This window comes from Cucumis sativus, chromosome 3 (assembly GCF_000004075.3).
Source record: "Cucumis sativus cultivar 9930 chromosome 3, Cucumber_9930_V3, whole genome shotgun sequence".
In the NCBI taxonomy this organism is placed as follows: Eukaryota; Viridiplantae; Streptophyta; class Magnoliopsida; order Cucurbitales; family Cucurbitaceae; genus Cucumis; species Cucumis sativus.
This window is the reverse complement of record NC_026657.2, coordinates 313934-326209: the sequence shown is the minus strand read 5'-3', so window position 1 is coordinate 326209 and position 12276 is coordinate 313934. Positions and strand designations below refer to the sequence as shown.

General features: G+C 29.4%; 1 protein-coding gene across 1 annotated transcript; it reads left to right on the top strand.

The window, feature by feature from the left end:
* The first annotated feature begins 3683 nt into the window (after positions 1-3683).
* LOC101213541 (probable serine/threonine-protein kinase PIX13) lies at positions 3684-7046 on the top strand. The gene is given in 8 exon segments (XM_031881763.1): positions 3684-3811; positions 3962-4235; positions 4334-4459; positions 4462-4622; positions 5228-5363; positions 5451-5593; positions 5984-6107; positions 6314-7046. Coding segments are annotated over 7 exon segments (1098 nt in total). The 5' UTR covers positions 3684-3811; positions 3962-4162; the 3' UTR covers positions 6649-7046.
* Positions 7047-12276: the final 5230 nt, after the last annotated feature.

Below are 12276 nucleotides of genomic sequence, written 5' to 3'. Positions count from 1 at the left end.
TTGTAAATCTTACCTAATTAACTCTTTTATAATTTTCTTATCTTCACAGTTTATCAGATTCAAATTTCTGCTATTAATCTCGTAATATATGTTACAAAAAGTTAGAGCAGCAAAGTGCCCATTTTTCATTTGAGCCTAAAAGCGATTCCCATCCTTGAAAAATAACTGTCACTTATTTAAAAGAAGTAAAAAATCAACGTTGGTGGCTTCAAATACATTATTTTAATTGGAAATTTCTAATATAAAGGATTAAAAGCATAGGATACTGCTTCCTTTCTTTTTAAAGAAATTTTAAAAATTTGATCTTTTGAGGAAGAATCAAAAGAAGGATTACTGATACGTGTATATAGTCACCCCACACACATATATATATACTCAGTCTCAAACTATACAAACTAAATAGTAGAATATGATTTTAGGTGTATATATTAATTGTAAACTATACTTTTATTTATAGATTCAATAGTCAATACTCAAGTAGCCACTAACAAGAGCTCTGTTCAACCGACACTTACATGTATTTGAGGATAAGAAATCTTGAGTTTAAAATCTCCTTACTTTCAATTTGTACTAAAAACAACAGTCAAGTAATCAAAATATCTAAATTTTAATTAGTGATCTAATATAAGCGACTATTTTTTTAAAATTACAAGTCAAAATAACTATTTTCTATGTTTGACCAAAAATTTGATCTTGATTGGACGCCTCAATTATGTTTTAATTTTGCAATAAAGGAAGTTAGAGTATGTGTATTTTTTAAAAATGGAGATTCTGTTCTAATTTCTCCGAATGAATTTGACTCGGTGATTTTGATATGCATTCTGTATTGTAAGAAAAAAAATGGTTAGAAACAAAACCTAGGTATGTGAAGGATGAGATTTGAACCCAAGATTTGGAGTTTTAAAAGGGATACAGTCACTATATCAAATGCAAAATATAGTAAAAATATAGCATTATTGAACATATATTATAATTTAACACTTTAAAATTAATATTAAAATACAAAAATCGAGAATGTGACGGGGCATTTGCCCCTAGCTCCTTAATAGATCCGTCCATGAATATGTTAAGTGATAGAAGATTATCGTTGATAGAAGATTATCGTTGATAGAATCTAAAATTTTGTTATATTTTATTTTAATTTATTTTGTTATTTTCCTAAAATAAAATTATTTAATAAGGTGTGAGAGGAAAAAAAAAAGAAGAAATATTAATGTTCAAGAAATGAAGAAAATATAGGTCAAAGAAACGTGTGGAAAAAGTTGAAAAGAGTTGGGATTATTTCAAAGACAAGACTCCCACCTTGACCTTCAAAATTTAGAACCAATCAAATCATATAAACTCATTTCCATTTCCACTAAGCTTTCAACCACTCTTTTGTCGCCTCATCTCTCTCGTCACATTATATATTATGTATATCACGTACGTCCCCATTGTTAAATACTCAACACCCCAACACGACTCTTTCTTCCCTCCTTCTCATCTCTTCCATTTTCACACTTCTTTTCTCTTCTCTCTCATCTTTGACCTCCATCAACGTCGTCCACGCCCAGACCACTCACCCTCACCTTCGCTCTCTCCACTTCTCCCTCTTCCAACACGAAACAATCAACAAAACTGGTTACTTCATTGTGCCAGGGGTTGTTGGCCCCGGCGTCAGCCAAACCACCACCCCATTTGGCACCATCTTTGCTTTCCACGACCCTTTAACCACCGGCGCGGATCGTGCTTCGAACCTAGTAGGTACGTCTGAGGGAACCTCCATAACCTCTAGCTTTGACGGCTTGCAAAGCATTAGCATAGCCAAGATCACCTTGCGTTTGAGGCACCATACTGGTTCCCTCTCCATCGTTGGTGGGACTCATAATGTTAAACCCTCGAACCACCCTATCGTCGGAGGGACAGGGGACTTCTTGTTTGTACATGGCTATGTGACGTCGTCTCCGGTGGATCTTGTGGGCATCACGGTGGTTTACAAGTTGGAGTTTCATCTCTACTGGCCACCCTATGCATAATAATATAACGTAACTATCTCTTTACAAAAAGAAAATTTAAGGTTTGGGTATCAGTTTGTTGATTTTCACAAATAACTTTACTTTTGATCTGAATATCTGTGTGTAATCAACTTTCGACGTTGCATCCCTTAATTTTCTACTAAATCTTAATAATATTATTATTGTTTGAATTTTGAACTTTGTAAGAAAATCAAACATATTGAGGAATTTTAATGTTTAACAAGTTTTATAGATTTTTTTAAAAATCTTTTTTCACCTCCACAATTTTGGTAAGATTACTTTTTGTGTCAACTATTTAGAAAAAAATTCTAAAATGAAAAATCAATTTAGAGAAGAAAACAGAAATAGAAGCAATGCTTATATAGGTTTATAGTTTTAATTGTTAAAAACAAAATGAAAAACCAACAACCACATGGTTTATCAATATTTCACCTAATTAATTACATGAGATATGATTATGATATAATTAATAATTATACACATATCTAATCGTATCCATCATAGAACGATAGAAATTATACTTTTATAATCACAAATATATTCGTCATATAAACTATTCTATTGTCTTTTTAAAAGAATTTTTTTGTTAGAAACATAAACTTCCAATATTCAAACATATATTTTTAGCTAATCAATGAACCAATAATATAGTATATGCACACACACATAGTATACATAACAAAAAGAAGAAGAAAAAAAAGTAAAGTGGACGTTATGGTGTGATAATCAATTGGGCATTCAATTGGACAATCATTTAACTTTAGTTTCTAAAAATTATTTACTCTACAAACATTCATTCCGAACTCTAAAAGTATTGATTTGTAATTTAATTTTTACGAATGTTTTAAAAAATCAAACCAAATTTTTTAAAAGAGAAATTGTACTCGGAAGCAAATTAGTTTAGGTATTTTGTAAAAATGTCTTTAAGGCTTTGATTTTGTAAGTAAAGCAAAATCATAATAAAATCTAAACATTTACATGTGTGAGTTAGACTTTGTTTTTATCATTTTTGCAAACAATAAAGTATGTGTAGACTTAATTATTATAATTTATTTTATCATTTTTGCAAGTGTTTCATTTTAAAAAACTAAAAAAATAAGTCGGGTTTGGTGATCATTTTATTTCTAACTTTTAAATTTATGTATATAGACACTAGTTTTATTTCTAAATTTATTCATTTGTTATCAACTTTTTATTAATAATTTAAAAATTCAAGTTAAATTTTAAAAACTAAAAACGATAACTTAAAAATATAAATATATATAATTTGACTAATAATTGAACGCATGTATTTAAGAGAGAAGTAAATAATGTTAGGAGATGAAGGAGAAAATATGTTTGTTTCAAAAATAAAAATAAAGAAAAAAATAGAAAAAACAAAATAGTTATTTAATGAGGTATTAATTTTGAGAAAGCTTATTAAGGTTTCATTTTTGGAATTTGGTTGATAAATCAACTCTTTTTACCTCATAAATATGCACACACTATTGTAGAAAGAAAAATAAAACAGAGTTAATTTACAAAAACCAAGTGGTTACCACACATAGAACCTTTGGTTTTTGAAAACTAAATTTAGAAAAACCATCTTCTACCTCTAAATTTAATGTATTGTAATCTTAATTAATAATGTTTTTAAAAAACCAAACCTTGGTTTGGTTTATATTGTTGAAGGATAAACAAACTTAGTTATGAGTTGGAAAGATGGAAAGTTGGAAAGTTGAAATGAAGAACTTTCAGTCGTTGTTATTAAATACGAGGAGTTTCGAAATACCATAATTCCAGTCTTCGCCTTCCAGGTCAGTTGATTTCTATATCATTCTGAAAAAAGAAAAATTTGGAAGCCAAAATCTGATGGAATTGGACAATAATAACAGATTTTGCTTTTTGATTTACGATTTATATTCAAGCAACTCAGATTTTCCTTTTTGATTCCTTTGACCCATAAGTTCAAGCTTTGTTTATGGAAATGGAAGAGTGCGCAATCTTATTTATGATAAGTGACATTCACCGCTTTTTCCTTTTCGTTCTTTTCCGCCACTTCCCTCAGATTTTGTTCTTCACTTCACCTTCTTCTTCTTCTTTGATTTTCGTATGATAAAATTCTACTACTTTTTTTTCGTTGATTCAACCAGTAAAGCTGTTGAATTATGGGAAATTGCTTAACTTCTTCAGCTCATCATTCTAATTTCCTTCGCAGTCAAGCAGTATCTTCTACTCCAGGTGCTAATTTCAAACGATTAACTTCGGATTTACTTTTTACAACGTCAAATTTTCTGCTTTGAGTTGTCAGTTTGATTGTATCTTCTGCCATTTCTTAGGAACTTCAGGCAGTCAATTTTCAGCGGCGGGGAGCGTAGATGTGAGTGAGTCCTGTCCGAGTGGGAAAATCCTTGACCAACCAAACTTGAAGGAATTCAGTTTCACTGAGCTGAAACTCATTACCAGAAATTCAGACCTGCATCCGTGGTCGGTCAGGGAGGTTTTCGGAAGGTGTATAAAGGCTGGGTAAATGACAAGACGCTGGCTCCTTCTAAGAGCAATTCTGGTATGGCGGTTGCCATTAAGAAATTAAACGCAGAAAGTGTTCAAGGTTTTCAAGATTGGCAGGTAAAATCAAGCTCATTCATGGATCATCTATTATATTGTATTCAATATTCTGAATATGATGAAATCATTTCTCCATTTCCAAATTTAGCCACAATTTCTCTTTCTTGCTTTCTATGGAACTCTTACTTACTGAACAAAAGTAGATGGCCTGGCCATTATTAGTATTCTTTGTTCTGGACAATCCATTTGCAAATTTAGAATTAGCCTGAATACTGTAAGGATTAAATTACTTTTATGTTAATGTTCGGTATCAATTGAACTGGTGACATAGGTCTTCCAATCATTTCGACGTTTTTGTTAAGTACTTCTGTTAAGTTTTGTGTATAAGAAAATGTAGCCTCTGTTAGACTGTTATGTCCATTGTTTTGCATACCTTGTTTGACAGAGGCTAAATTAGAAATTTGCATTCTTCTGAAATTTGTAGTTACATGTTTATACTCATGAAGCTCAAATAAACATAAACCTATAGCCTATAATCTTCAAATATGTGTACATTTTTTAATGCTATTTGGATGGACTTGGAAGTTTTGCCAAGTTCTGTCTTCGGCTGGAGTCTACTTTACAAGGTTTATTAATGTCTAAGTGCTTGTATGGATTGAATGCAGGCAGAAGTCAACTTTTTAGGACGGCTGAATCATCCAAATGTTGTCAAATTATTGGGTTTCTGTTGGGAAGATGAAGAGTTGCTCCTTGTGTATGAATTTATGTCCAAGGGAAGCTTGGAAAGCCATCTCTTTAGAAGTATGATTTCCTTAAAGATAGGATAAGAGAAGATTGACTCTTCATAATCTGTTGTGCTGATCTTTGGTTTTTTTTTTTCGTGATTAGCAGGTTCTTTCACTCAACCTCTTTCTTGGGAAAGAAGGCTCAAGATCGCTATTGGAGCAGCTAGAGGCTTGGCTTTCTTGCATTCCACAGAAAAAGAAGTTATATACAGAGATTTTAAAACATCAAATATACTTCTCGATTTGGTTTGTCCATCTTTCTGCAGTCTATTTTATATTTCTTCAATTATATCTTTGTTTCACTTTTCTTGTTTAATGATAATAAATAAAATGTAGTTGATAAGGGTTGAGGATTCCACCTTTAGGAAATTCAAGGAACCTCTCATTTTTCTAATTATAAGATACATGAGTTATTCTTCTCATTGTCAATTTTTTTTAGATGGAGCCTCTATTAATAACTATGTGAGAACTTGAAATAGCTAGATTTAATATTTTGGATGTGTTCAGTATTGGATATTTTCATTTGTTTATATACTCAGGAATAAGATTGACACACTGTTGAACTTCTTGGTCCATCCTGTTTTCCTGTCTCATTTCATCTCTCTATTTAAATTTCCCTTTTATCTTCACGTGCAGAATTATAATTCAAAAATCTCGAATTTTGGCTTGGCAAGATTGGGCCCTGCAGGTGAAGTCTCACATGTAACAACAAGAATTATTGGCACATACGGTTACGTTGCCCCAGAATACGTTACTGCAGGTGATTTTATCTGTCCTTGTTTAATCAATTTTGGTTATTCGTGTTTCTCGCAAATGCATAGAGGAGAGGTCAAAATAGTATACTGTTGTGACAAAGGAGATGAAGTAAATATGAAAAGTGCTACGTATATAATTTCATTACGCAAGTTCTCTAATTATTCTTATTGTGTCAATATTGAAAATCATCTTCATTGCTGAACTTCACAGGTCATCTATATGTTAAGAGCGAGGTTTACGGGTTCGGTGTTGTACTGCTTGAAATCATGACTGGCTGGCGAGCCCATGATGTGAATAGGCCCCACGAACAGCGCAATCTGGTCGATTGGGCTAAGCCATTCTTGGTGAAGAAAAAAAAGATAAAGAACTTAATAGATGCAAAACTAGAAGGTCAATATTCATTGAAAGCAGCCACGCTCGTGGGTGATCTTACTCTAAAATGCCTGGAAACACATCCTCGAAAACGCCCCTCAATGCAAGAAGTTCTAGAGGCATTGGAACATATTGAAGAATTGAAGGAGAAACCGAAAGAGTCCAAAGACTAGCAGCAGCTCGCAGTCTAAACAACCTCTTCATCAAAGACAGCCAAAACAATTCATCAGCAAAAGGGCAGTAGAGATAAATGAGGCCAAAACCAAAAGGCGAGACGTTCAGTTCAACCTACAGATTTTTTTATAAGACCATTTTAACATTGTTTGCATTTCTGATTTTGATAGAAATACTCGACATTTTTAGTTTTTTTTGCTCATAATTGGTTGTCTTGTTTAGGGATGGCAGGAGGGGATGTAAAAATATATTTGATTGTATGTATGTATTATTTGTCAAATGCTTTTAGGTTTATAGAAGAAAAAACAGTTGTTTGGAATGTGGATTTCCTCCAAATTTCGCATTCTTTCCAGTAGTTAACATTGTTATAATTATTGATTATCGATTGTTTTGTTTATTGTATTCTTACCCAATCAACGTTGGTGGCTGCAAATACATTATTTTAATTGAAAGTATAAGATAGTGGATACTGCTTTTTCTAAAAATTTCTTTTTTAGTTTGATCCTATTGAGGCAGAATCGAGAGTAGGATACTGATATTAAAGTATATATATATATATATATATATATATCCTCAGTATCATACTATAGAAAACTAGATGGTAGAATATTGATTATTGTGTATATATTAATAGTAAATTCTATTCTTATTGGTCAACAACAGTTTAGTTCAACTAGTATCTATATGTATTCGAGAAGAAGTTTTGCATTTAAATTCTCATCTCTTTCAATTTGTACTAAAAATGATAGTCAAGTAACCAATATCTATGTCATTAGCTTACTTTGTCACGTTGCATTCCTTAATTTTCTACTAAATATAATTATATTAGAGATAGTTGCAAATTTAGTCATTATATTCAAATTAATTAAGTATTTGACAACATTTTAAAAAAGAATTAAATATAGCAAAATTTGTTAAATTTTATAGAAGTCTAATAGACCATGTTTTAAATATTGATCTACAACTGATCAACCATATGAGTCTATCAGTGATAGATCATATGAGCCTATGAGCGATAAGTCTATCGACGATTGTTTTATTATATTTGTAATTTTTTTTAAATGTTGCTATATCTTTAATTATTATTCCTAAAATGACCATCAATTATAATTACCCATAACACTATTATTATTGTTTGAATTTTAAAGTTTAGCAAATTTTATAGATTTTTTTTTAAAAAAATCTTTTTTCACCCCCACAATTTCTTAAGATTACTTTTTGTTTGAATCAGGCATAAATTAAAATATAAATTGTAATGAATTTTTTCAAAAATAGTAAATTTTACAACATATTTACGATTGTAGTAAAATTTTTAAATTCTATTAATAGAAGTCTACCGTACTTTTATCAATAACTATCATAATCCAACAAATTTTAATTCTAATTTTTAATTTTAGAAATGCCCCAATTACAATTTGATGGTTTGAATATAAAATATGGTGAACTCTTTTAATTGATATATAATTCTCTCCCTATTTTTTAGTAACCAATTATTTTAATTAATTATGTTTTCTTTCTTATTTATAATTACTATATATATGTGTCGTATAAAAACATTTAAATTTTTAGTCAAAAAAATTTTCAGAAAAGAAAATTAGTGTTTAAAGTATAATCACAAATATATTTATCATATAAACTATTGCTTTGTCTTTTTTTTAAAAAGAAAATATTTTTTAGAAACATAAACTTCCAATATTCAAACATATATTTTTTTTTGCTAATCAATGAACCAATAATATAGTATATGCACACACACATAATATACATAAAAAAAAAAAAAAAAAAAAAAAAGCAAAGTGTGAACATTATTTGACATCGAGAGAAGTTAGGATAAAGAAGTCTTGAGTTTAAATCCTCCCCATCTCAATTTAGATTAAAAAAAGTTAAATACAAATTTTCTTTTGCTAGAGATGTCATGAAATTTTGGCCAATTAAATTCTATCACGTCATCATAACAAATATTGTGGTAATTATATTTTTATTAAATTTTAATAATTAATTTTACTTAACCCAACCCAATTCAAATCCAATAAATAAATGATCTCAAGTCCAAGCCCAACAAACAAATGGGTTCAGTCCAAATCGGTCAAGTCCAACAAACAAATAGACTCAAGCCCAAATTCAAGAAGCAAATGTGCCCAAATCCAAGCCCAATATGCAAATGAGTCCAAATCCAAGCCAACAAACAAATGTGTCCAAACCTAACAAGCAAATGGGCCCAAGTCTATCAGTTCATAAATTTTTTTTTATAAATAGAGACATTTGCTATTCATTTTAGGATCTTGAATTGAGAGAAGAATTGAAACTCTTAAGAATTAAAATTCAAACTTCTACAAGCTCTCAAGACTTGTAAGTCTGTATCAACCTCGAGATCAACATCTTTGAAAAAACTGAAGACTTGAAAATTAAACTTTTCTTGGATTCCAGAAGATCGAAGTTCAGAATAACTTGCAACTACAACATCCTGAAAACCGAAGACGAAAAAGTTCTAAAGTTTTTATCTTGTATTTGAGAGAAAACATTAAATGTGTAAATACTAGAAACTGTATTGATTCATCAATATACAAAATTCAATTCCACGAGTTACATTTATTCGAAATGTTCAATTTGTGTGAACAATCTCGTTTGATAATCATTTGGGCAACAATTGGGTAATCATTTAACTTTAGTTTCTGAAAATTATTTACTCTACACTCATTATAGCTCTAAATTTATTGATTTGTTATCAATGCTTTAAAAAATCAAACCAAATTTTGTAGGGGCATTTTTTAAATAGCAAAATAAATTAAAGTATTGACAAGTTATACCAAAATTTTAGATTCTATCATTGATAATCTTCTATCACTATAGCATATCAATGACTATCAGTGATAGGATTTACTATAGGTTGTAAATATTGAAAATAAAATAGTTTTCTTTATATATATTATATAAAAACGATAAAGTTTGGGGCTCAAGCCCTCTAAACCTATACTAAATCCAACTGTTGTTTGTATTAAAAAAGATGCAAATCGTAGGAGATGAAATAGAGAATTAAATAGGTTTGAGTTTCAAAAGTAAAACCAAAATGCTTATTTTTATTTTTGAAATTTGGTTGATAATTCAATTTTTTTTACTCAAAAATATGCAAACACTATCGTAAAAATAAAGATAAAAACAGACTTAATTTTCAAAAACCGAGTAGTTACCAAAATAGAACCTTGGTTTTTGAAAACTAAACCTAGATAAATCGTCTTCTACCTCTAAGTTTGTTGTGTCGTAATCTTAATTACTTAATTAATAATGTTTTGAAAAATCAAACCAAAATTTGAAAATTTTAAAGATAGTTGTTTAAGGTTTTATTTTAAGAATTTAGCTAAGAATTCAACCATTTTAACTTACAAAAATCGAAAACATTATTGTAAAAGAGATGTAGGAAAACAAGCTTAATTTTCAAAAATAAAAAACCAAATAATTACTTATTAAACATAATCCACGTGCGACCATCAACATAAACCTCCTCCTGACATCAAACATATATTTGATAGTATGAGATTTCATCTCAAAATCAATTGGCAGAAGGAGTGTAAATTTCTCTTTGGTTTTTCTAATGTGAAATTCTCAACATCTCAACAAAATAAAGTGCTATGTCAACATAACTTGCAAGACCGTCTCTCAAGAGAAAGTTTGTCCAAACACACAAGACATTGTATCAGGTAGAATTCGTCAATTATTAGTTAATCTTTTAATCAATCATGTCATGGATATTTGAATTATAATAACTCAATGTTCATAGATATTTGAATTATAATAACTCGATGTTGATAGATATTTGAATTATAATAAGTCGATGTTCATAAATATTTGAATTATAACAAGTGGGGGAGAATGTAAAAACTTACTATTAAAGCAACCCAATGAGATTTATCATATATATGGTTTTCCACGTTTGATTTCGATCTTTTTTCACTAGATTTTAATTCCAGCTAATATTTTCGAACGTTTCAAAAAAAATTAGTCGTTGAAATTTAATGCGCGTTTCTTAATATAGCAATGCCAAATTTGTATTGTAAATTTTCGAATAAATCTCGAAGCACCGAATAGTATTAATTAGATTGCCTTGTAAAAAACACGAATCGACCACTATATAAGAAGAGGCGTGCCGATGTTAATATTCGTCACTCACAAAACATAGATGTGAAGAATTAAGAGTTAAGAGTGTCCCTCGTCTTCCATTGCATTGAAGCTTTTGGTTTGGAAGACGAGAAACATATTATCGGTCGATAAAGCTCATCATAATCGCAAATGCTAGGTGAGTTCCTTTCTTTTTCCTTTTCATTTTTCTTATACTTTATCTTCGTAGTAATATTTTTCAAAGCATTTTGTTGAAAGTAAACTCCAAATAAAAACCATCAAAGGAGTGTTTGGTTCACATTTTGAAGTGTTTAAATTTGTAAAAAAAATATTTTGAAAAAAAAATTGTGGTGTTTGGCACGTTCATAAAATGTATTTTAAATGTATAAATTTGTAAAAATGTTATTTTGAAAAAAAAAAATTGTGATGTTTCCCAAGTTCATAAAATGTAATTTTCTAAAAATTAGTTTACAAAACAATTCATTTTAGAGAAATCAATCAAAACCAACTTTTCTAGAAAATGAATTATCAAATTGATCGAAAACTCACAATTTTTCTTGAACTCCGTGCTTTATTACACTGTTCAAATTACAATTTACTACACAATCAAATTCAATCAAAATTGTTTTATCGAACAAAAAGGATCAAAACTATAGTTTTGGTTTTGGTTCGACAAAAATACCCCGGTTCTCCCACCTCATCTCCCTATCTTTTTTAATATATATATACATATAGACAATTCTTTCAAAATATCTTTCTTTCTAAAAAATCAAAATATATGTATTTCTTTATGAGATGAGGTGATAGTGTTTAGTAATCTTTTATGGTAACTATAAACATCTTTGGTATATGACAAACCAAACAAAATTATGAATATAAACACTTAATTATAAAAAAATCTCGTCAAACTATGTGTTTAAATTTTAAATTTGCTTAAAAAAAAGTGTTTAAAATAAAAAGTATTATTGATAAATATTTTTTTTCCACTTAATCCAAACAACCCTAAATAATTAAATAACCTGGTCAATTTTTATTATTGGTCTCAAAATTTGGAATTAATTAGTATTGAACAAATTTTCTAAACGTTTTTATATTTTATACTACACAAACATGTTTTCTTAAAGGAACTATATAGTGATTAATGAATAAGCTGATTTTTAAAATATCAATTTATGTTTGATATATAATAAATACATTATTGTTAAAGTTTATGTTTAATGTTCAAATATAAAATATTGTTAATTATTAATTAAGATGTATTTATTTTGAGGGGGAGATGTTTATTGTTAATAGTTACGCATTAATTAATATTAGTGAGGGATTAATTTCGAAATGCAGGCGCTGGCAATGCAATATCCTAAACATGCATGCATGAGTAGCAAAATGCGAAGAACCCGAAATGAAGAACATTCGAAATGTTGGCTCAAAAAATTGGAATCTTTTATTCCGATATCTATACAAATAAGTGTTGATGGTATTTCTAATTATTATTATATACATCCGCACTGCCGATC